This window comes from Desmodus rotundus, chromosome 2 (genome assembly GCF_022682495.2).
Source record: "Desmodus rotundus isolate HL8 chromosome 2, HLdesRot8A.1, whole genome shotgun sequence".
NCBI lineage: Eukaryota > Metazoa > Chordata > Mammalia > Chiroptera > Phyllostomidae > Desmodus > Desmodus rotundus.
Window position 1 is genome coordinate 159,556,679 of NC_071388.1, and position 24,847 is coordinate 159,581,525.

Consider the following 24,847-nt stretch of genomic DNA (forward strand, 5'->3'; position numbering starts at 1 on the left):
CTGTGGGCTCGGCACACACCAGTAAGGGAGACTAGCGATTGCTCTGAAGCTTTTCCGAGTGGGCAAGCAGTGACTCTGAGCCCGGCCGCATGAATGAACATAAACACATGCTGTGCTACAGAGTTGGCTCCTCACTCGAGTGGGTCGGGTCTGCGGGGCTGGCATCATGTTCCTGAAAGCAGAGGGACCATTGTTGAGGGGAAAGTCTGAAATGAGCCTGCCCCTGACTGCAGCAGGGTGAGGAGGCCGAATTTTCCTCTGTGCATCTCTTAACCCGACAGATACAGCTAAGACAGGTAGTGGTGGTGGCCTGACGCCTCTGTGGGTGTGGCTGAGAGAGAAGTCGGTGGTCCCGGAGCAGTCCTCCGCACAGACAAGCAGGGCCCCACTGCTTCTGGCTTCAGCTGCAGAGGTTACTCTGAACCAGCTTGGCCTCGTAAATTCCTGGCTGCCATCATGGTTTACTCATTGTCTCAGGTGTTATCCCAAACCTCCCAAAGGTAGGAGAGGACAGAAGCAGCTTCAATTTCGTGGTAGGTGGCATCTCCCAGAAGCGGGCTATTGGTGAAGCAGGCTAAAGCCGCAGCACGGGCTTTGTCACATGCCAGGTGGGGTGGTTACAAACACAAGGGACTTTCCCCTGGGCAGAGAGAGAGCAGGGAGTAGGTGCACCATGGCTGTGCTGCACTTGGCGGTTGTTCCTGGATGGAACGAACCCTCGTTTCTCTCTGACCTTTTCTATTTTTATTGAGACGACTATTTACGCACAAATCTGTATTCTGAATGTCCTATTTATAGTCCAGTTTTAGAATGTTTGCTTTTATTGTAGGTGTATGCCAGGTATTTTGGCTTTTTTCTCTTGGCAGTAAGAGCTGCTACTTAATTCTCCATCATGATAATTACACTGAGCCAACACATACTGTTTTTCTAACAGGTTATTAACCTGGGCAAGCCTCTTAAAAACCTCGGCACAGCAACCTTGAATATCCAGTGGCCCAAAGAAATCAGCAACGGCAAATGGTTGCTTTATTTGGTGAAAGTAGAATCCAAAGGATTGGAAAAGATAGCTTGTGAGCCACAAGAGGAAATAAACTTTCTGAACATAAAGGTATGTTGGTAATTTACCTCAGGTTTCCATGGGTGTATATAGGAGAAGCTGACCTTCGAGGGGAAACCCGTTACTTTCCTTAGGAAACCTATGTCCTGGCATGCCGACCCTTTCTTTGGGGTCATAGGTTCTTCACCACAGTTGTGGAACCAAGTCAACATTCAACCTCAGCTCTACTTGCTTGCAAAGCCATCACGTGTAACAGCGTTCTCTCCTGCTCCGCACTTAATGTAACTGGTTTATCGTTCACACTCCAGTGGTGAAGACCTGTTTTGTTATTGAATGTGTGCCTCTTCTATCTGAAGTTCTAAGGTGACTGGGTGCGGTCATTGTTCATAGTTGGTGGCTTATAGAATGAACCTCTACTCATGGACTTTGAAAAACAAGGTGGTCCGTATTCCCAACCGTTATTTTAAGGGAAATTCAATTACAAAACTTCTTACAAGGCTTAGTTTCCAGTACTCTGATTTGAATAAGTCACATGCCAGCTCTTTTTGCTTTTTCCCCTATTCTCTAGCATCACTTACTTGTTCAAGGTGCGCTGACTTTTTACCATATGTAGGCCCAGAACTGGTGCTGAGGATACAGGAATGAGATTTGATCCCTGTCTTAAGGATGCTCGCAGTTTGATGGGGAGACAAAACCAAGAAAGCCTCTTTCTCTCCCTGGGTTTTAAGGTCAGAGTAGGAAGAAATTACCTTAATAAACTTGAAGTGAGATCATAACACTTGCAAATTTTATACTTCAATTATTTTTTAAAGATTTTATTTATTTATTTGCTTATTTTTAGAGAGAGGGAGGGAGGGGGAGAGAGGGAGAGAAACATCAGTGTGAGAGAGAAACATCAGTCGGTTGCCTTTGGCATGCGCCCTGACTGGGTACCGAACCTGCAACCCAGGCATGTGCCCTGACCATCACCAGGAGTCGAACCCGGCAACCTTTTGCTTTGTGGGATGATGCCTGACCAACTGGGCCACATGGTCAGGGCCACACTTAAATTATTTCTGTGCCTTTGGTGACAGGAGAAGTACAAATTTATATAATTGTGGATTATGTAAATTTGGCATCATTTGGGGGGGGTACCCAAGGGATTTGTACAGTCACGATGAAGAATTGTAACCAAATGCAGGTCCAGCTGCCTCCCTCTTCGAAAGCTAATGCTCGAGAGGCAGGTGCTGAGGTAAAGGGAAGAGGTTCATTCAGGTGCTGGCCACCTGGAAGATGCAGGACTCTGTCTCAGAGCCCACCCCAGTGCAGGCAGAGATGTTTATAAGGAGGGAGGGGGGAGCAGAATAAAGGTCAGGGGAGGGGGTTGAAAAGTTCTCCGCATGCAGACGAGCACAGCCCGTTCCGACGAGGACAGTGGTGGTCCAGTGTGCATCGCCCGGTTTAGTCACCTTGGCTGCACAGTCAAAGGTCAGCAAGTCTCCAGGAGCGGGGATGCCTGGAGGTCAGGGTCTGTCTCTTTTGAAGTTAGTTCCTAGGATTCTTACAGAAACATGCTGTTCATCTACAAGCCACATATTAGTCAGAGTCAGCACTTACAGAAACAGTGTCGAAAGAACGATGGGGTGGGTTACAATTTCCCATAGTTACCAGTCCCTACTGTTGGCAGGATTATGTTCAGTGGAGTGATTAGCTATATAATATTTTCCAGGAATCGCACAACTCGAGAAAGAAACGGGAAATTGCTGAAAAACAGATTGATGAAGGCAGAAAATTGCTTTTATTTGGTGAAAGAAAATACCAGACCCTTGTAAGTATTTTTAAGAGTTGCAACTCTGACGGAGGATGGGAGGAAGGTCTTCCCCAGCCCCTTGCGCTTCAACCCCTGCTCTTCCTTTCTCCCCAGAACTGCAGCGTCAACGTGAAGTGTGTGAACATCAGGTGCCCGCTGCGGGGCCTGGACAGCAAGGCCTCCGTTGTTCTGCGCTCGAGGTTATGGAATAGCACATTTCTAGAGGTGTGGCCCTCCGTGAGGCTGTCCCTGGGAAGTCATTTGCCAGCTCCTAGGACATTTCTTACTTCCCTAATGCGTTCGCTAACTTTGTCTCCAAACAGGAGTATTCTAAAATGAACTACTTGGACATTCTCGTGCGAGCTTCCATTGATGTGACTGCTGCCACTGAGAATATCAAGCTGCCAAACGCTGGCACTCAGGTGAGAAGGTCTCCAGTATTCATTCGCAGTAAATCACCCTCTCCTCTACCCCGTGCCAACGGCCCGAGGACGTGCTGCTTTGGTGGTCATTTCACGGCACTGCTACCCCGATTAGGGAAAGAGAATTCAGATGATGTCTTAAGGGGCTGCTCCCCCACGCAGTATTTCTGGGGTCATCTGATTGTGCTGTGCACATGGCAGGTTCAAGGGCTGCTGGCTCGACAAAGGAAGAGGTGCACCTCCCAACTCGGTAGGAACCCGTGTCTTAGACTGTCCCTGATGCTATAGCTGTTCGTGGAGGACCCCAGTGGTGGTGACCTCACTGCTTTATGGTATAGCTTGTGTCGCGTGTGGCCAGCTGCAGTGCTTTGGTTCGCCAGAAATGTTAGGGGAAAGAAGTGAGCCAAGGGGGGGCTGCTATCGGCTCACCAGAGTCAGAGAAAAGAGGGCCTTGGGGGGACTGCCACTGCCCGTTCCCCCCGGGTTGCAACCCTGGTGGGGTCCGCTTAGGGTTTAGGAGATGCATGTCTAAACCTTAAGTGGGTCGGGGAAGAAGAGGAAGGGAAAGGCACCTGTGTGCTCCGTGGAGGAAGAGCAGCCTGGGTCCTCCTCTTTGGGATTTTAAAGGCTGCGAGCTTACAGGGAGGATATCAATAGAATATTTATCACTTTTCCAGGTGTGTCCTTTCAGGGACATGGTCTCCACTGATTGGTTGGCACCATGGCAAGGGTTCGTCAGTCATCAAAGCTGGCCCTGGCATTGTCACCCGCCTGGTTTTGCTACTTTTCTGGACATGGAACTGAAATACAACTGAGGCCTTAATGTTTTCTCTAGGGAGGAACAGTCAGGAGGTCTAAACCGCAGGGCCAGCCACATGCTGGGAGAGGAAGGCCCCCCACCCCCGTGGCGAGATCTGGCACCAGTTTTGCCGACTGCTAGCCACTCGGGGCTTTCTTCCCTGGTGACCTCCTATATCTGGCCGTAAATTGTTCAGCCAGTTTGTTCCGCTTCTGTCTCAGTTTCCCCATTCCACTTGCCAAGGAGTTTTTCTAGCTTCTTACTATCCTGCCTCATGAAGAATTTTGTGGTTTAGGAGATGGTGAACCAGGCAAGCATTGTTAAGCCAAGGAGGGAGAAAAGGTGGTTTTTTGGTTGTACTTATGTTCCCCATTTCATTCCTAAAGAAGTAGGAAGAGAGTATCTAAGCTGCTAAAGATAAAAGGAAATGTGATGATAGGTAAAAATGTAGGGACATCACTTTTCAGGGGAATGAGATTTTATTTTATTTTTTATTTTTGGGCTCTAAATTTGGAGAAGAACTTGAGATGGGTCCTTTTATGAGATGGATTTCTGATATGGGGAACACTCACTAAGGGGAATATGTCTTTAATAGACTTTTATAAAAGGTATGAAAACCCCTTCATCAGATGATTTCTTATACTGATGCTTAGCGGGAGGGGAGGGTGTTCCATTACAGAGTGAGTTAGGGAAGCATCTGGCAGTGCACCAGCTGATGTGGCCCAAGCGCTGCTCACTGGTGATGGAATTTAATGCATCAGCAGAGCCTAAGCCCCTTCCCCCTCACAGGCTCATGGTGGACGAGGATCACATGCCTAGGTCATCCCTATGGAAATACCCAGATTTTAATGAAACCAAAAAAAAATAGTGTTTTTGGAGTCGGAGCAAGTTCTAGTCATGCTAACCTATCACTGTGTGTCAGCAACAGTCGCGGTGGGAAGTGAGCAAAGGCTTCCCAGAGCTGTGGGAATTGCAGCTCGGAGTTGGTCCCCCCTTTCCCAGTTCTGAGGCCAGCGTTTCCTCATTACTGATCCCGACTGGAGAATGAGAGTCATCATAAAACAAAAACAAAACCCTTCCAGGCTAGTGTGGCTCAGCTGGTTGGAGCATTGTTCTATAACTGAAAGGTTGTGGGTTCGATTCCTGGTCAGGGCACTTGCCCAGGTTGAGGGATAGGTCCCCAGTCCTTGTGTGGACGATCCCTGGTCCAGTGTGTGCAAGAGGCACCTGATCAGTTATTCTCTCTCACATCGATGTTTCTCTTCTCTCCTTCCTCTCTCTCTAAAAGCAATGAAAAAATATCCGTGGCTGAGGATGGAAAAAAGCCCCTTCAGTTGGTAATTGAAGTAAACAAACGCTAAAATGTTGCTCACTGGCCTTTCACCTTCCTGGTCCCCAGCATGGCCTTGTGTGCAGACTCGGTTTGCAGAGCACATCTGCCCTTTAAAAAGGGAGCCCAGCCCCTACCTTCGGCCCTCGCAGTCTTTGCCCAGTGAGTTGACGGGAATTCCTACAAGGCTCCCACGTTCTGGTTAGAATGGTAGCCAGACCTGGGGCTTAGAGCGCTCAGCTGGATTCCCACCTCCCCACCCTAGACTGCAAAATCAAAAGTTGCCTTGTTCAGCCAGGATACTGTTGGATCATAGCCTTTCGTGGGAGTGATTTCCTCCTATTATCAGCCATTTTAAAAAGCTTTGGTATACAGTGTGATTAGAATGAGGTTGATTCTCCTTGGCATGGACCAGCTTCTCTCCACGTCCAATTTTATCAGAACGTACTCTTACAAATGAAGATGGCCCTTCCAAGTTGTCACCTTGCCCCAAAGGAAACACCGTGCACCCTCCCTCTGCTAGATTCTAGGGAAGCATGTGTCACTGAAACTCAGCGTGGGCTAATGGAAGTTATCTTTTTGTATCACTTCACATCACATCCACTGTATTATTTCTTCACTGGTCTCCTCAGAACCAGTAATCTTAAGAAAGGGTTGTTTTGGTCTTACAGCTGGGATACCTGTGGGGGAAGGGAGGCAAGGGGAAGTGAGCTGGGGGCCCCCTCTGGGCTGGGAGCCAGGGAGGAATCTCACCAAGAGCAGAACAGGAAAACCTGGTGGCTGGTAAAGGTGTTTACGCCAGTGTAGTTGGCTGAATATCAGAATGTGAATTTCTTCCTACTAAAGGTTTGAAGAAAAGCAGTTCTCTTGCTTTTTAAGTATTTTCTGCGTCATTCTGAGTGAGGAATGTAGGCCAATTATGTATAAACTGGCCTTGTTATTTTCATTGCTGAAAATTAATTTTTAAAAAGTGTGATCAGCTCTGTGGGGTTGATTGATGTTTTCTAGTGTAAGTAGAAAGGGAAGTACTTTAATGAAGAGATTTTTTTTTTTTTTCAAGACTCAGTTGAGAAGTATTGAAGCGCAGTACAGGCATAGAAGCATTCTTAGGCAGCATCCAGTGTCCAGTCCTAATACAGAATACTTGGCTAAGCACTTCTCAGTTTTCTTCCCTCTTTACATGCTCAGAAATAGCAGACACTGCGAAGTGGTAGATCTCTAACCGGTGCCGTTCACAAAATCACATTCATAGCAGTCACCAGGTCTTTTACGTGCCTCGGAAAACCTCCCGGCGTCACAAACATGCACTTGAATTCTAAACCCACATATTAACCCCGTTGTTGTGAATTTCCATAAACGACTTGTTAGATTTCTAAATGAGCACTTTTCATTTAATTGATATTTGCCAACTATGGAATGTTTAGACAGCAAGTTTCTCATCAGCTACTCTAAGCTGCCTCTGAATGAATCCAGGGTCTACATTGTCCATACTCGTTGTACAAGACGGCACCAAGCTGTTTCAGATTTTACTGTTCAGGAAGGTCCTCAGTTTGCTGTCCTACGGAGACGTTAAAATGGTATCAGTCATGGAACCCTGTCCCTGTTTTTGTATTTCACAACATCTTTAAAATCTGAGTGAGGAATGTAGGCTGATTATGTATAAACTGGCCTTGTTATTTTCATTGCTGAAAATTAATTTTTAAAAAGTGTGATCAGCTCTGGCCAGATAGCTCAGTTGATTAGAGCGTTGTCCCAGTATTCCAAGGTTATGGGTTCAGTCCCTGGTCGGGGAACATATGAATCAGCCAACGAATTCATAAATAAGTGGAACAGCAAATTGCTGTTTCCCTCTCTCTCCCCCTCCCTCCCTCCTCTCGTTCTAAAATTAGTAAATAAAAAAAAAACTTTTTTAAGTGACCATTGTCAAAAAGATACCAGGTTATGTAGATGAAACAAGTTTGGCTATGTATTAGTAACTGTTGTAACTTAATGTTGAATGATGATTCATTATATAATTTTTCCTACTTTTGTTGATAAAAATTTTTTTGAATTTTTTTATTTGTGGATAGTGGGGAAAGGTGGAAGAAAGAGAGGAAGAGAAACACGCGGCCCCCACTGGGGACCTGGCGTGCAACCCAGGCGTGTGCCCTGACTGGGAATTGAACCAGTGACCCTTGAGCCCGTGCTCAATCCACTGAGCTACACCAGCCAGGGCTGATAACAAATTTTTTTAAAAGAGATAAGTTGGCAAAGAAATAACCACTTTGTCAAAACATAATCTCACATTTTCCAGGTTCTGGAGGAAAGATCTCTAAGGGATGCCTCTTGAAGTAATACTCCGTTATTAAGGGAGAGGATTTTGCATCAAAAAGGCATCTCATCCTTCCACAGGCTGCATTATCTAAAGTGTGCCTGGAAGCATAATCAGGACTGCAGATTCCTGGTGTTGACTGTCTTCCTGTTGCATAACCACGTTGCTGTCTTGTATGGCCCGTAGGTCCGTGTGACCGTGTTTCCCTCGAAGACCATAGCTCAGCATTCGGGAGTGCCCTGGTGGGTCATCCTAGTGGCCATTCTCGCTGGAATTTTGATGCTTGCTCTGTTAGTTCTATTATTATGGAAGGTAAGTTATATCTGGTATTTGAATGCATGATTATAAATTTTATTTCATGTTTTTTAAAAAGTGCATTAACACTGATAGTATATATATATATATTTTTTTTTTATCAATTCCTTCTTCCTAATGCTTTATTATGAAACTTGTCCAACATATAGCAAACTTGAGAATTTTGCAATAAACACCTGTATATCTCCCTAATGCCTTGTATTTAAAGATATATTATTTATATGGTCTAAGTTTCTTAAATGTATAAATTTTGGTGTTTTTCACATACAATTTAGCATGTGTGGCAAATAACAACTTTTAAATTTTTTTCTACTTTATCATTTTCTTCGTCTCAGATCAAATCATTTTCTAAACCTAAGCCAAGTTGTTGGGTATCACATTAATCTGAATCTGTTTCCCTGTTAATTTCAACTTCTGTAAAGAAATATTCATGGCAGCCAGTGGGGTTTGTTATTGCAGCTACATTAGGAATATAAAATTATGAATTTAATAAATAAATCCATCTCAAGGGGATTATCATAACCTGTATAAAACACAAAGAAGATTTTAGTTCATTATGATGTTCTTTATTTCAATTGGCTCTGCAAATAAAATGTGGTATCTTCCTCCTGCTTCCTACCAGTAAACAGTTTACATTACCAAAAAGTGTGAGTACGATGGATGCAGACTATTTGTTGCCAGAGATTGTGACCTATAGATTTTGGGTTCATTCTCAGTAATGGAGGTCCACAGGCCCTTATCAACAATTACAAACTGCAAAAAAAAAAACAAAAACCAAAAAACCTTGGAAAACTGAAAGTTTGTAATGACTTCTTTGGCAGCAAAACTTGATCTGATGTGAAGAGAGGCTATTTATAGTCTTTATCCTTTATTCATTAATTTTACTGCAGAAATATTAAAGTTTTGGTTACAGTAGCACTATGTTTCAGCATATTGCTTTTCTAAAGTGCCAGAAACTCTAGATTTCCCAACATAACTGGTGCGGAGGGTTGTGGATAAAGAATTAGTAACCTCACCCAGCAGTCTCCAGGATCAAACTGTCCTTACCCTTTCCTTGGATCCACAAGTCTAATGGACAAGGGTCAGCACATTCACATTTTCAAATATTGGTCGTCTTTTTTTTTTTTTTTTGCTTTTATTTTTCCAAGTAACCTCCTTTTGCCAATCTGAGATAATTTACTAGTGTCCTCCAAATGTTTGATTGAAGCTTAGCAGCCACTTAAGCTAACATTTCATCACGCATGGTACACCAGCCAGTCCTACCTCGGGTGTTCATCGAGGCAGTAGGCTTCTCTGGTTAAGTACAACCAACCAATGTAGGAAGTGCCCTGAAAATTATTTTGATAAAGAACTGAATTCAAAGTTTGATGTTTTAGGATGGCCTTCTTATGCTCTCTGGAAGAGGCCAAAAATGATGGTCTTTTCTCTGGAGCAGGTCTCATTGGCAGTTCTTCTTTTTAATCCTTACCCAAGGACATGCGTATTGATTTTAGAGAGAGGGGGAGGGAGGGAGAGAGAGAGGGAGAAAACACTGAAGTCAGAGAGCAGCATTGATAGGTTGCCTCTCCTATGCGCCCTGACCAGGGCACCTCTAGGTCATGCCCCGACCAGGACTGAACTCACAACCCAGGCATGTGCCCAGACCAGGAATCTAACCCACAGCCTTTTGGTGTATCGGATGATGCTCCAGCCAAGTGAGCCATACTGGCCAGGGCTCATCGTCAGTCTTTAATGAGGGTGAGACACAGCAGTGGGTTGAGAGTTAAGAAATCCAAGCTTTATAATCTTGGGCAAATCATTTCACTTCCTGGGATACTGGTTTGCCTTAGCTGTTAGATAATCTCACTGTCTCTGTCTCTCTGTCTCTGTCTCTCTCTCTCTCTTTTTTAAGTTCTAAAGTACTCTTAACTCATAAGTGAACTCTAAATATCTACCACCCTCACATGAAAGTCAGTTTTATTACTTCATAGATATTCTTCTTTTTGAAGCCGAACTATTTGTTTTTGTGTATTGAAGTCATAGCTTTAGGGCCAGAAAGGACTCTAGGTCAGTGTCCTCAAAATTGGGTTTTGCACAGGCACATAGGTGCCAAGACTAAGCAGGGGGCTTAGGCCAACATCCCCACTTCAGTCAGACCAGTTCTGATTTTATCTGCTTTAAATAGTGGGATTCTGCACAGGATTTTGTTTAGAGGTAAGAGAGAAAAGTCCTCCAGGCTGGTCCACTCACCTTCATGTTGTGAACAAAGATGCACGTGCCCGTGAATATTAAGAAGGTTGCCGAGTTGGAGGCAGGACCAGGGCTCTTGGTTCCTGGTTTCCTTCTTTTCCTACCCATTTACTAGCGTATGTTATTGTACAATGGTTGGGAGTGTTCACTGTGTATTACCCTGAGAGTCCCAAATGAACATGAAGATAAGTAGTCTAGGTCAGCACTGCGCAGGAAAACTTCCTGTAATGATGGAAATGTTCTGCGGCTGCGCTGTCCAACATGGAGGCTTCCGTGGTGTGCAGAGCAGATCTGGATTTTTACCTTCATGAGTTGCCAGACTTGGAAGCACAATATTGTGAGAGGGCAGAGACTTATTCAACCATGTTATATTTCAAAGGGCAGTTCCACGGCCTTAGGAACTAGATAAAAGTAAATAAAGTTCTCCATTGCTGAATGAAGGAAACTACAGTAGAAAATGGGATTATGTTTTGATACTCATGTAGGCTTCCTGACCTGAGGAGCCTACGCTACCACTTCAGGGTTACGCAGTGGGTCCGAGTTCGGGAAGATGACTGCCATCATTCTTCCATGACAGTGTATTTGAACTTGTATTGTGATTCACCCCACAGATTCAAAGCCCTCAAGTAGATGGCATTTGTTCCCTACAATTTACTGCGAAAAGCAGAAAAACACAGTATCTCTGTTTTATTTTTTTGTGATAAATCTTACTTAGAGAATTTTTTAACTTTTTGTCTCAGTAAGCTACAGAAGTCAATCTTAAAAGCCTATTTTAGGGCCCGTATTCTTCTGTAAGAAGAAACCACTCGAAGCTATAATCAGATGTGTATATACTTTCCTTTTTAGGGTGGTTTTTGTCATCAAGATTTCTGTTACAAATAGAGGAATAATTAGCTGACTGGTGTCCCCCGTGTAACTGGCTGGAGACCCAGGGCAACGCGGTTGGGTTGATTGCCGTGCCGTACCAGAGTACCATGGTGCAGCTGTAGTTGATTTATACTGGTCGCTTTGTAAACAAGCTGTGAATGGAAAACAGGTTAAAGTCTGAGATATTCTGTTGTTTAGCTCGTCACAAAACTGTAAAACTGACCAAATACCTTGCTTCCTTGTAGTGTGGTTTCTTCAAGAGAAATAAGAAAGATCACTATGATGCCACATATCACAAGGCTGAGATCCATGCTCAGCCGTCTGATAAAGAGAGGCTTACTTCTGATGCGTAGTATTGATCTACTTCTGTGATTGGTAATTGATCAATGTTTTTAATCGCTAGCTGTGGGACCCGCTGTGGTTGTGGTGGCTAACTTTAAGAGCAACAGCTTGCTGTGTGTGTCCCATTAACAGATGTTTTCAAATGTCCACACTGGCTTGCCTTGCTTGGATTTATTTTATTTATTTCACTTGAAAGCTCAAGTTTGTTTTTTTTTTTAATGCACAAAGAATCATTCGTGGCAGGTGAGTTATTTCTGTTGTTACTGTTGTTGAATGTCACCCACAGCAATGAAGAAAACTGCAATCTTTCTACACACAAAAGGAGGCTTAGTAGCCCAGTTTGCCACATGGTGTTAAATCAGTATGCAGCATCCCACTCGCAATTTCAAAGATGCATAAGAAATCACTCCCGATTTCTTATCCATTTTGGAATTTCCTACAGATAGACGCTTGTGTTGACCGCCTAATTAACCTGTTGCATGTTGGAAACAGTGGTGTTTCTCTTGATGAGAAGGCTTTCCCGCTGTCCTCTTTTTGATCTTGCTATTAAGTGGTGGGAGAAGGCTCGGAATGCTTTTATTGTTGTGCAGAAATTGTTTTATGCTGGCTAAGCATGCACCTTCCTTTTCCTGCATATCTACCTGAGGTCAAAGACCATTACAACAAACTATGACTATTGCCATGATGGACATTACGGCCAATTTCAGAAGGTAGTTTGTTACCAAAGTGACCTTCAGTATACAAAATTCTAGTACAAAAATGCTCTGGACAGTTTTTATTTCAATATATCGTAATGGAGTTTGACCTTGTTTCATATTCCTAGAGATTTGATTCAACCTTGGGTCTCAGTTGATTTTAAGTTATGTTTTGCTTCTGTTGCTTGCAAATCCATGGAAACAGGAATTGGCGATGATTCCTTTTTCCATTCCTGTGGGCACCAGAGGATGGAGTTCTGCCCCCAGGTCCCCCCGTGCACTATCACGAAAGACCCCAACATTTCCATTTCGGTGTTACGTGTCATCCTTGATTTCCTTCTTTATTTAAGTGGGGCAAGAGCCACATTTTGTAATAGACATGTATTTTTTGGCTTTTTTGCACAAAATAATAAAGGAGTCCATGTAGAAATGGCCTTAGAACATTTCTTGGTCCATTAGTCCTATTGATTCAGTGTGATAACTATACACATAATTTTATTTTGCCCCATGACACTTTTATAACATAAATTCATTTAACATAAGTGTTCTGTTCCTGTTGAGTTCACATAATAAACCCATTAATCAACCATTCTAAGTATCTTCCTCATCCTTCTATCTGCGTTTTTTTCATTGAAAACATCTTTTAAAAAAAAGGCATTTATATATTTTATTCATTTAAAATACTCAGTCTGATTGTTTAATTATCCAGATACGTTCTCAATAAAAATCTATTTTGAATCAGATTGAATATTTTGTAAAAAATGAATAAAATGTATATTGATTTAAAAAGCAAGAGAAATTAGGTAGTGCTCTGAAATTCAATGCAGTAATACTTTCCTCAAGTTCTCTGTGGTACATGATTGCTTTTTCTGCAGGGCAGAGTTCCTACGACATTTATTAATGAAACAGCTTAATTTGGAAGCACAAACCCAGGCAGTGTAAATTATCGTCTAGCTAATGAGTGATGTGTCCTGGGGCCTTGGAGAAGAGGAGATTCTTAAGCTGACCCATTTGAACACTGGCATATTCAAACTGTAATTTGTAAAATATCTGTGACCCGAGTTTCATTTTGTTAGTGAGATAGGGGCATGAAATAATCTTTGGTTTATGGCCTTTAAAAAATTTTCTCAAAATGATGTTCTAATAATCTAAAAGATAGCTCTTTTACATGTAGTATTGTGATTATTTTAAAAAATGGACGCACTGTTTCATAAACATGAACTTTAGTAAAGAGATAGTTTACATGGTTTCAAGATGTAAAGACAAGATGGAAAAACGGACTTTTCTTCTAGTTTTACAGCTATTTTTGTTTTCCACTTTTCCCCACTGGCTTTTCAACCTGTTAGATCTTTCTTAAAAGAAAACCATGTCTTTTTTCCTTAGTCCAGACGTAGGCAGAGCTGAACAGAAAGCTTAGATATTCCCGTGGAGTGCACTTGCTTTCCTTGAGATTACTTAATTTGCTTCTGTTTCTCTCTCCCCCTTCTCCAGTGTGGATTCTTTAAACGCTCTAGGTACGATGACAGCATTCCCCGTTACCAAGCTGTAAAGATCCCAAAAGAAGAGCGAGAGATCAAAGATGAAAAATATAATGATAACCTGGAAAAAAAACAGTGGATCACGAGGTGGAATGACAATGAAAGCTACTCGTAGGGGGGCAAGAGGAGCCTTCGCCCAAACTGCTTATTTTTTTTCCCAACTCAGAAATTCAAATGGTTTAAAAGCCTGATACCCGAATATTGATTTCAGACAGACTACACATAGTACGAACCTACAGTTTTAACTGCTGTGGACATTATTACGTAGCCTAAGGCTTCTCTTTTGCACAGCCAAATGTAAGACTGTTGGAATGGATTTTTCCTTAACTTCCTTAATTTAACTTTCTGGATTGCCTTTGTTTTTGGTGTGGCTGACTCACGTGTGCCAGGGAAGGGTCTTCCCAGTTGCGCTCATCTGACATCCTCCTGATAGTGTAGCTGGAAGACGCCACCCCAGTCACCATGCCGATGGAGTGACCGTCGACACTGCCTCCACAAGCATCTCCCCACAGGATTGGAGAACCTGCCAGTTAACTGTGCCCCCCATCACAAGACAGTGCCGTAGGGGTACTGTGTTTCAATTCAAAGTGCGATCTTAAATTAAATGTGCAATAGGAGGTGATGTTGCCATCCTGCCATCTTTTCCCATTTCCTAGATGTGTGAATACTTGTTCACACCGAATGCCCCCGGGCTCCATTCTTCCTTGTCACTAAAACACACAGGTGCAACAGACTTGAATGCTAGTTATACTTGTTTGTATATGGTATTTATTTTTTATTTTTTACAAACCATTTGGTTTTATTGACTAACAGGCCAAAGATTCTCCAGTTTACCCTTCCGGTTGGATTAAGCAATCAGAATTAGAACTTGGGAGGTCAGTGGTTTGAAAAGAAAATAATTCTTTATAAATGTACCAGAGAGTTGTTATAATTTACAGATAAGTTTAAGTTATTGAAACATCTTCCTTCATGACAATGCTTACCCTCACCCTGTCCTTCCAAACCCAAAAGGTGTGTTTAAGAAATAGGCTTAACTGTTAGATGTTTAATTCTTAACAGACACCGGATATTTTTGAGTTTAGAGCCCTGTGTGATCACTCTGAATTTCATGCTATAACTTTCAGAAACTCTTGGAAATAATGGGTTTGTTGTTTTGAGCTTCTGTCACTGCTGTAAATACAGGACTTGAAAGAAATGGTGAGTGCCTATGGCGGATCCAAACCGGTCCAGCGGAAGACTACTGAATACCTGACCCAAAAGTCAGGTTAGCACGTCGTGGATTTTAAGTTTCAAATATTATCGGAATTGCTTAATGTGGGTCAGTGCCCTTTTTTTTTTTTTTTTTTTTTTTTTGCTGTTTCCTCCCTTATCTACATTCCCAAAATTACTTTAGGACTACTCTAACAAGACCTTTAAATTGTTTTTTTTATATGTAAAAATGGAGGAGTATAGGAAGACATGATTGTGTACATTCGAGATTGAATAGATATGAAAGCCGAATTTTTAAAAAAATTACTGTGCTTCAAAGTGTTCAGTTACATGGGGAGCAGCAGCAAACAGGTGCTAATTCGTTCGGATGTAGTGCAAGCAGTGTCTCGTTCTTGTAAAGGAACAAAATACAGCTATGTACCATTGCTTTGGAGTTTTAATTTTTTCTTTTCTTTTTGGAAATCTTACACCCTTAAGATACTAAAAACATTATTCTAGTAGTACTTTGGACTCTTCACTCACAGAAATTGTTTTACAAACGATATTTTGTTTACAAAAATCTCTCGAGAACAGGTCATAACAGTGTCTAAAATCTCAGTTTCTTGCTTAGGTAACTTGGAACCTCATGCACTGGCTTTGTAGGTTGCTAAGAAGCTGATATTTTGAACATGTTTATAGACCTTTGTTATAAAAACAAATGTCCTTGAAAAGGGGGGAGGGGGTGAAGGGGTAGTTCAACGACAAAGAAATGGGAATGTAGTGATGTTTAAAAATGTCATCTCAAGTCAAGTCACTGGTCTGTTTGCATTTGATACATTTTTATACTAACTAGCATTGTAAAATTATCTCGTGATTAGAAAATACCTGTGGATATTTGTATAAAAGTGTGAAATAAATTTTTTATGAAAATGTTCATTGCTTAGTAACATGGCATTATATATGTGAAACAAATTCTCGAATTATAAGTAATCTGAATTGCTTTTCTTTTTATTGCATCGGCCAAAGTTTTCGATGTTTTTATTTATTCTTAGTGTCCCATATAATCTCAGATCAGCCAAAGATGTTAGTGCTGTCCCCTCTCCCCCCAGAAATGCAATGTAGATAAGATTGAGGGTTCTTTTTTTTCTCTTTGGCTCTCCTGTCAGTTGATACTCAAAAGAAAATGATCTTAAAGATGGTTTGTTCAAGATACCTACAAATAGGGAGAGACCTGTTTGCACTGATTCATCTGCTTCAAAGGCTGTGTCTGTGAAGGATGGGGTATTATTTAGCAGAGATACTGTGGTGTGACAAATACAGGTTGTTATGGCTAAGTTGCTTTTCTCTTAGAACATATTTGGGATGTGAGCACAGTCCATCCTGCTGTGGCATGTGAAACCACCAAGGACTGATGGAGCAGAGTTGACTGGTCAGCCTTTTTTCTTTTTTTTAACCAAAGGATTCTGTTTAAAGTGATTTTATGAGACTTCTTACATGAAGATGTATGTATAAGTGTCCCAAAGATATGAAGACATAAATGTCCCAAAGAAATGTGCAGTTATACTTTTTAATGAAGGGCCAGAGGCTGTGAATCTTTTTTAGCTACAGTTCCATGGTTATACCCAGATTAGATTTCTATAATAATGTATAGTCACCATAACCATTAAGGACGTCAGGGGCTGTGGTTTGGCTAGGGCTATGGCATAAATGACCTGCACTGGAGGTCATGGCAGTGCTTTATATGACTCCTGTAATTCCACTTTCTCTCCCTCTCAAAAAGCGTGCAGGAGTGCCTGGCAGTGATAATGGTGTTATTAGTACAGGGCTGTCCTTGGATTCATTTGCAAACACTGACACTTTGTTGGCTGCAGAGCACTTGCTACAACCTCATCTGAGTCGTGCCCAGTCGTGGTTCCTGTAGTGCCCTTGTAGGGCGGATGTAGGTGGGGAATGTTTTAAGTTGTCCAGACCTGGGAAGTAAGCATAAGACTGAGCATTCTACCCTAAAGGAAAACATCTTAATGAGAAACTGATCTCTCATACATTAGCCCACGGAACGGCAATGTGGGAAGATAGACTGGGGTTGATAGGTGGTTTTGTTTTGAAGGAGAAAAAGAGTGAAATGCTGTAGGTGGCTGGGTTCCTTATAAGTACATCCTCGGGGCTGAGAAAACAGAGTGTGGAAGAGCTATTTGATCAGCCCTAGTAGCATAAAGTAAATGATTAAAGGCAGTTCCTCCAGACCAAAGGATAGGGTCCAACCGCTTAGATTGAGGGGAAGGCAAGGTTCCAAGAGATGAAGAAAGTGAACTTGAGAATGATTTCAAAAGAGTGGCTATTGCAAAGAAGTTAATGGGCATCTGTTCTCCTAGGAGTTCCTGATTATGGTAAATGGCAAGCAAGCATTTTCTTTCTTGTGCCTTAAAAAACAGGTTTTGCCAGCTCAGAAAGGCATCCTACCCAGCTGGTAGAATGTGGGAGTGAATGCTGTGTACTAGTGGCTGAGGCCAGGCCTGGGGCAGTGTTGCCCGAAGACCCATCTGAGATGAAAGTTATAAAGGGGATTCATGGTTAAATTCTCTAAAGATAAGTGAACTGTAAAACACAACTCTTGAGTAAGAAAGCTGGTCTAGCACAGGGCAAGGGTGGACAGCCCACAGAGGGTAAAGCTAACCAGATAATGGTTGATTACACTGAGTGAAAGAGTCAAGTGCAATTTTTGCAGCAGTCAGCAAAGTTTAAATGCGTTGATCTTCCCTTTGCCCTAGAGCCATTTCTCAGTGTGACTGACTGCGCCAGGGTCATTGAAATGGGCAGAGACAGACCCGTTAGAGGTCAGATATTTCTCATGTATTGCTCCTTCTAACAGAACATCCACAGAATTTCAAACTACAGGGACAGAGTATGCTGCTTTTATTTTCTCAAGGCCCAGCAGATAAATACTCAATTCATCAATAACCTGTACATTTGAGTGTCCTCTTAAGATCCTGACATTTGAGATTGAGTTAGACATGGTTTAATCATTTCCCCCCCAAAGTCTAAGGATGTTATTAGGCTCTGGGGATACACAAATGGCACTGACTCTGACCTTTTAGGGGAAGCTTATATTTTACTTTTTTAACTCATATTTATTATTCTATTATAGTTCCTGCTTTTTCTCCCTTTTCCTATCTCCAGGCAGCCCACCCTCTCCCCTCCCTAAGCCAATCCCCATATTGTTGTCCATGGGTTGTGCATAAATGTCCTTTCATTAATCCCTTTACCATCTTTCATCTCGTCCCCACCTCTTCCTGACAGCTGTCAGTCTGTTTCATGCATCTAATCTTGTTACTCTTTTGTTCATTAGTTCATTGTGTTCATTAGATTCCATATATAAAAGTGAGATCATGTGGTATTTGTTTTTCATTGAGTGGCTTCTTTCACTTACCATAACATCCTCCAGGTCCATTCATGCTACTGCAAAGTGTAAGTTTCTTCTTTCTTACTGCTGTGTAGTATTCCATTGTGTAAATGTACGACAGCTTTTTTATCCACTCATCATCTGATGGGCACTTTGGCAGTTTCCAAGTCTTACCCTATTATAAATAATGCTGCAATGAACCTAGGGGTGTTTATGTTCTTCTGAATTAGTGTTTCTGGTTTCTTCAGATAAATTTCCAGAAGTGGGATTGCTGGGTCATAAGGCAGTTCCATTTTAATTTTTTGAGGTATCTCCATACTGCTTTCCACAGCAGCTGCAGCAGTCTGCATTCCCACCATCAGCGCAGAAGGATTCCCCTTTCTCCACATCCTCGCCAGCACTTCTTGTTTGTCGATTTATTGATGATGGCCATTCTGACAAGTGTGAGGTGATATCTCATTGAGGTTTTAATGTTCATTTCTCTGATAATTATTGATGTTGAGAATGAGGAAGCGTATGATACAAACACCTGGATTGAGTTTATATAAGTAGCAGAATTCAAAGTCTCGTGCTACAATGTCAATTGTTGACATATAAGGTCATACCTGATCTTATGTGGGTGGAACTTACCTTTGGAACTGACACCATTCCCAGAAAAAAACGGAGTAGCCACTCTGAACCTGAACATTTGAAGAACATTTTAAAAGATCCCAGTGGCCAGACTATATACCAGACTGATATATCAGAATCTCAGGGTGGGACCCAGGCATCAGTGCCATTGAAGGCTCCCCAAGTGACTCTTCAAGTGCAGCCAAGATTGAGAACTGCTTTAGAGGTCCTCAGATGGCCTGAATGTTTATTGAAAGGGCTCTGCCCACCGTGTGGGAATGTTCTGTTGCTGCTTGCGCTTCTGCGCCAGTAACCCGCAGAGAAGCTAGAGGTACACATTTGCTGTAAGGGGGAGACTCTGGTCAGGCTGCCTGGATGTGAATCAGCTTCACCTCTTCGAATACAATCCTGGTGAGTGACTAACACATCGTGCCCGTTTCCTCATCTGTAAAATAGGATTGATAGTACCCATTTCGTGGTCTTTGTAAGGAGTAAGTGAGAAGATCTGGAAGCGGTTTTTAAATGTTAGCTAGTTTTATAATACACTTGTTTATTACGTGGAATCACAAAAGGTTAAAGTAGGAAGGAAGCATGGAAATCTAGTTCTACTTCCTCATTTCACGGATGGGAAACATAATTTGGCACTGCAAACTTTTGTCTCCTCACTCTTAAAGTCTGTCATGGTTTACTAGTGCGTGTGAGAGCTACAATCTGCAAGACTAAGTACCCTTAACTAACTTAAAAAATAGGAACCTAAGTCCTAAATTAAAAATTCTTATCAATATACATCATTTTGTACAAGATCGACCTTTTTTCTGTGTTAAACCCCATCTCAGCCCTTACAGTGTCCATGTGCAGGTTTGGGTTGGGGCCGGGCATACACAGAGTCAGCAGGTAGGCATCCTGAGGTTACTATGTACTGATTCTCCTTTCTTCTCCTACTCCTTCGTAATGAAATGTAAGTTTTAAAAAAGCAGATTATTTTTTAAACTCTTTCTCGGTTCTTTACACACAATCAAGTCTCTGGTCTCCTTTAGTGGGAAGGCAACCTGCAGGCTTGTTGCTTGTTACTTCACTGCTCTGCGGAAGTGGACATATTCACAGCCCACCTTGTGCTTGAGTTGCATCATGTGTATCAGACTAAAGTTTGTCATTGGAAGAACAGTTTAAACACTCCCATTTCTCCTTCCCACATGTCTGTTAACAGCAAAAATAAAATAAATTTGTAAAAAGTCCCTAGGAATTGCTGATGGAGCTGAAGTTCTAGGGCGTTTGCCTAACTGAGGAAGCCACCCCTGGTTAGGAAGTCACAGTCAACCACGTGGTTGAGAGCAGTCCTCTTTACACTCGAACGTGTCTAAGGATCACCTGGGAGCCTTGTTAGATGCAGGCTCGGATTCAGGCAGTCTGGGATAGAGCCTGAGAGTCCACGTTCCCGACAAGCCCCAAGGCTGCAGGGCTGCCTTTCCATGGATTACATGTTGGGTAGCAAGGATCTTTGGAGTCAGTCTTCATTCGTTGCAAGTGCTTTGCCACTTTCAACTTGTGTGACCTTAGGCAAGTTTACTAACCCCTAGTGGTTTAACCTCCTCACCTGTAAAATGGTATAGAGAATAACTAGGATTCTAACCTAGGCTTCCAGTGAATAGACACCATCCTCTCACATCTATACAACTTCCAACCCCCTAACAGCCTCAAACATAATAGCAGTCAGGGCACATTTTAGTCTTACATTTGAGTATATAACTTTCACTATCTTGACAGAATAGACGACATTAATCTTAGGCTACTGTTGTGGGCCATGTCTTCAACATACCTGCCCTTCTAGAAGCAAAATCCCACTGCAGTGAGTACTGTTAAAACTGAATGGAGAACAATATGCCAGTTCTAGTACCTGACTCAGAAGCAGGGATGTGTCGGTTTGGTCACATCACTGCTCTAAATCAGCTATAAAAAAGATTGAAATAAAGTTCAGGCTGACTCTAAGAGTTAAGTGTTTGCAATTTGACATTTCTCTAGCATCAACTATTCTCCAGTTTTCCATTGCCTGTTCCCACCACAAACAACCCAGCTACTCCTCCCAGGAAAACAGAAATAAATGAAATGCCTAAGCCACTGGCTTGCTCAACCTCTGTTCCACCCTTCTAGTTGGAAGGGCTGGAAAGCTAGGGTTTTGCATGTGAATTAGATTCCATGAAATAATACCTTCATTTGAGATCTGAAAGGTGGACTCATGGCGGGTGTTTCTGGTAGTAAGAGTGGTTGTGTAGACTTAAGTTTCAGTGTTGTCTTTTCTTTTTCAATTACAGTTGACATTCAATATTTTATATCAGCTATCCAGCATAGTGGTTAGACATTTATATAACTTATGAAGTGATTCTCCCCGATAAGTCCTGGACCCACCTGACACCATACATAGTTATTACAATATTATAGACTATATTACCTAAGCTGTACTTAACATCCCATGACTATTTTGTAACCACCAATTTGTACTTCACCTTTTTTACCCAGCCCTCCTCCAGTCTGGCAACCACCAGTTTGTTCTCTGTATCTGAGTTTGTTTTTGCTTTGTTCATTTATTTTGTTTTTTAGATTCCACATATAAGTGAAATCATATGGTATTTGTCTTTCTCTTAGATGAATTTCACTTAGCATTATACTCTATAGGGTCCATCCATGTTTTCACAAATGGTAAGATTCCATTCTTTTCGATGGCCATATAATATTCCATTGTATATATGTACCACATCTTTATCCATTTGTTTTTTGATTGAAGCATTTAATCCATTTACATATAAAGTAATTATTGATAGGAATGTAGTTATCGCCATTAATTGTTTTCTGATTATTTTTGTAGTTCTTCTCTGTTCCCTTCTTATTCTCTTGCTTTCTTCTGTTGTATGTTGATGACTTTCTATAGTGTTGTGTTTGGATTCCTTTCTCTTTCATTCTTGTATATCTCTTATAGATTTTTGGTTTGTGGTTACCATGTGCTTTATACATACCAAGCTATGTTTATAGCAGACTATTTTAAGTTGATGGTTGCTTAAGTCCCAATGCATTCTAAAATCACCACCATTTTTACTCCCCCCTCCACGTTTATGTTTTTGTCATTATTTTTTACTTTTTTTGTGTGCAGTGTGTCTTCTGATTAGCAGACAAGAGTTTACTGGTGGCGGCTTCTTGATTCCTTTGGGCTGCAGCTAAGAAATATTTTTCTTCACCTCAGTTTCCAGTGATTGCTAGAAATTAGAGCATGCTTCATTCTATTTTGTATATGTCATCCCCTGAATTAAATCCCTTCATGCCAATAATATCTAGAATGGTTTTTATTGTAAGCATTGAATCTTGACCAATATGGCCACTGACCCAAAGAAAATGCTAAAAGATCGAGGCTATTAGAGAAAACAGGCAGAGAGGAGGCAGCTGCCTTCTTCCAGCTGATGCTGAACTCAGCGCTTCTCCCGCTTTTAAGATCAACTTGATTCTCCAAGATACATCCCAAAGTTTTCACATAAAGGTGACTCTTGTTTCTTCTCTTTACTACATCTCCAAGAGAGGGTGGAAATGTGTAAGTACATTACCTGACTTAAAAAAAGAAACAATCAGGAAATAAAACATAGAAAAAAGTGAAAAATTGTCATTCTTTAAGTTTGAGAAGATGTCATATTTCATGAACTGAATGTGTTCATTAAATCCCAGTAATGAACTCTAGCAAAAATGGAAAACTTCCATTACAAATTTGTAACTATAGTCCCCTAAAGTAAGGGACATAAAGGCAAGAATGAACAAATGGGACCTCATCAAAATAAAAAGCTTCTGCATGGCTAAAGAAAACAGCATCAAAATGAAAAGAGAACCAACAGTATGGGAAAGCATATTTGCCAATGATACCTCGGACAAGGGCCTGACCTCCCAAATATATAAAGAACTCACACAACTCCACTCCAGGAAGACAAACAACCCAATTAAATGGGCAAAGGACTTCAACAGACACTTCTCCAAGGAAGATATACAGAGGGCCCAGAGACATGAAAAGATGCTCAGCATCACTAGCCATCAGAGAGATGCAAATTAAAACCACAATGAGGTACCATCTCACACCGGTCAGAGTGGCCAACATAAACATCAACAAAGAAATGTTGGAGAGGATGCGGAGAAAAGGGAACCCTGGTACAGTGTTGGTGGGAATGCAGACTGGTGTGGCCACTGTGGAAAACTGTGGAATTTCCTCAGAAAACTAAAAATGGATCTGCCTTTTGCCCCAGCAATTTCACTGCTGGGATTGTACCCTAAGAGCCCTGAAACACCAATCCAAAATAACTTGTGCACCCCAATGTTCATAGAAGCACAATTTACAATAGCCAAGTGCTAGAGGCAACCTAAGTGCCCATTAGCAAATGAATGGATCAAAAAACTATGGTACATTTACACAATGGAATCGTACACAGCAGAGAGAAAGAAGGAGCTTATACCCTTTGCGACAGCATGGGTGGAACTGGAGAGCATTATGCTAAGTGAAATAAGCCAGGTGGTGAGGGACAAATACCATATGATCTCACCTTTAACTGGAACATAATCAACAGAAGAAAAAAGCGAACAAAATATAACCAGAGATATTGAAGTTAAGAACAGTCTAACAATAGCCAGAGGGGAGGGGGGGAAGGGACAGTGGGGAGAAGGGTTTTCAGGAACTACTATAAAGGACACATAGACAAAACCAAGGGGGAGGGTGGAAGCAGGGGAGGGAGGTGGGATTGGCTGGGGTGGGGTAGAGGGGTGGGGAGAAAAAATGCAAACAACTGTAGTTGAACAACAGAATTTAAAAATTGAAAAAAAAATTGTAACTATAGATACAATGTAAGAAAATACATTAACAGTCTGCAGAACATGGAAGTAGACAGTGAATGTGTGTTGTTTTTACCTGACCAGCATCCCTTCTTTGGGTGAAAGAACCGCTGTATATTTGGGGACCCTTTCCTAGCTCAATCCATGAGTTCGGGCATGCGTGTCTGTGTGTGTACCCCGTCTCACATATTCCCAGTTTCCGGGAGTGTAAACATGGCTTAAGCCATTTTATTTTTCTAAAACGAGGGAGGGAGGTCCTCATTCCTGAAATTTGGCCTGCCGCTATCTCTGTCATTTTGAGGAGAGAGTCAGCTTGGTGCAGACAACACCAGGGACGACAGAGCTGACATACTGGGGGGAAGAAAGAGGAGGGGGCACGACACCCTCTCCTGCTCTGTAGCCACACTACCTGAAGAATTTTTCAGGGGTATGAGACAAAAGGGTCTCTTGTTTAAGGGATTTTGAAATGGGTTTCCTTTTCTTGAGTCTGTAAGAATTCTGCTTAATATAAAGAAAAATCTGTTAACCCATCATATCTCAGAACAGATACACCATATTTGGTAATTCTGACTTTCCTTTCCTTAGATGGTTTACCTAATGCGTTTCTTCCACCTTTTTCCCCTTAGCTTCGGCTGTACGCTGGCTGCTGCTAAACAAACAAACAAAAAAATGCACATTGTGTTAAGGGTTTTCCAATTTCCTGCCTAGATTGGGGCCCTGGTCTGATTTACTTTAACATGCTCGTTCTCTCCACTAGGCTACACAGCCTCCGCATTCTCCTCTGTAAAAATAACGAGTTCGCTGGTTAGCGTCTGTCCCACAGACAGTAATCAATAAGAGAAATTGCCCTAATCATTGGAGAGAGTGATCGACTCAGCAACGGTTACGTAGTTAGAAGGTGGAGGAGCCATGACTTCAGCCCAACCCTGCCCACATCAATCCCACACATTTCGTAAACACTAGGGACGTGTCTCCTAGTCAGAGACACGTCCCTCTTCCCATCGAAGCTTACGCTTCTGGTCCTTCAAGGCCTTCCTCAGGCCTTTAACCTCTCCCTCTTCTTTTCATCCAGTTTGCTGCATTGATCCCTCACTTCCAGCATTTA

General features: G+C 42.0%; 1 protein-coding gene across 3 annotated transcripts in view; it reads left to right on the forward strand.

The window, feature by feature from the left end:
* ITGA6 (integrin subunit alpha 6) overlaps positions 1 to 14,577 on the forward strand; it is a 67,921-nt gene extending 53,344 nt beyond the window's left edge. For 2 of the 3 annotated variants that reach the window (XM_045196241.2, XM_024561567.3), the window contains 6 exons: positions 935 to 1,108; positions 2,766 to 2,864; positions 2,961 to 3,071; positions 3,170 to 3,268; positions 7,895 to 8,020; positions 13,648 to 14,577. In XM_045196241.2, the coding sequence (XP_045052176.2) occupies positions 935 to 1,108; positions 2,766 to 2,864; positions 2,961 to 3,071; positions 3,170 to 3,268; positions 7,895 to 8,020; positions 13,648 to 13,809 (771 nt within the window). In that variant the 3' untranslated portion in view covers positions 13,810 to 14,577. Of the gene's footprint in view, positions 1 to 934; positions 1,109 to 2,765; positions 2,865 to 2,960; positions 3,072 to 3,169; positions 3,269 to 7,894; positions 8,021 to 11,364; positions 11,495 to 13,647 lie in introns of all 3 variants that reach the window. The other variant, XM_024561566.4, reaches the window with a different exon arrangement.
* The last annotated feature ends 10,270 nt before the right edge of the window (positions 14,578 to 24,847 follow it).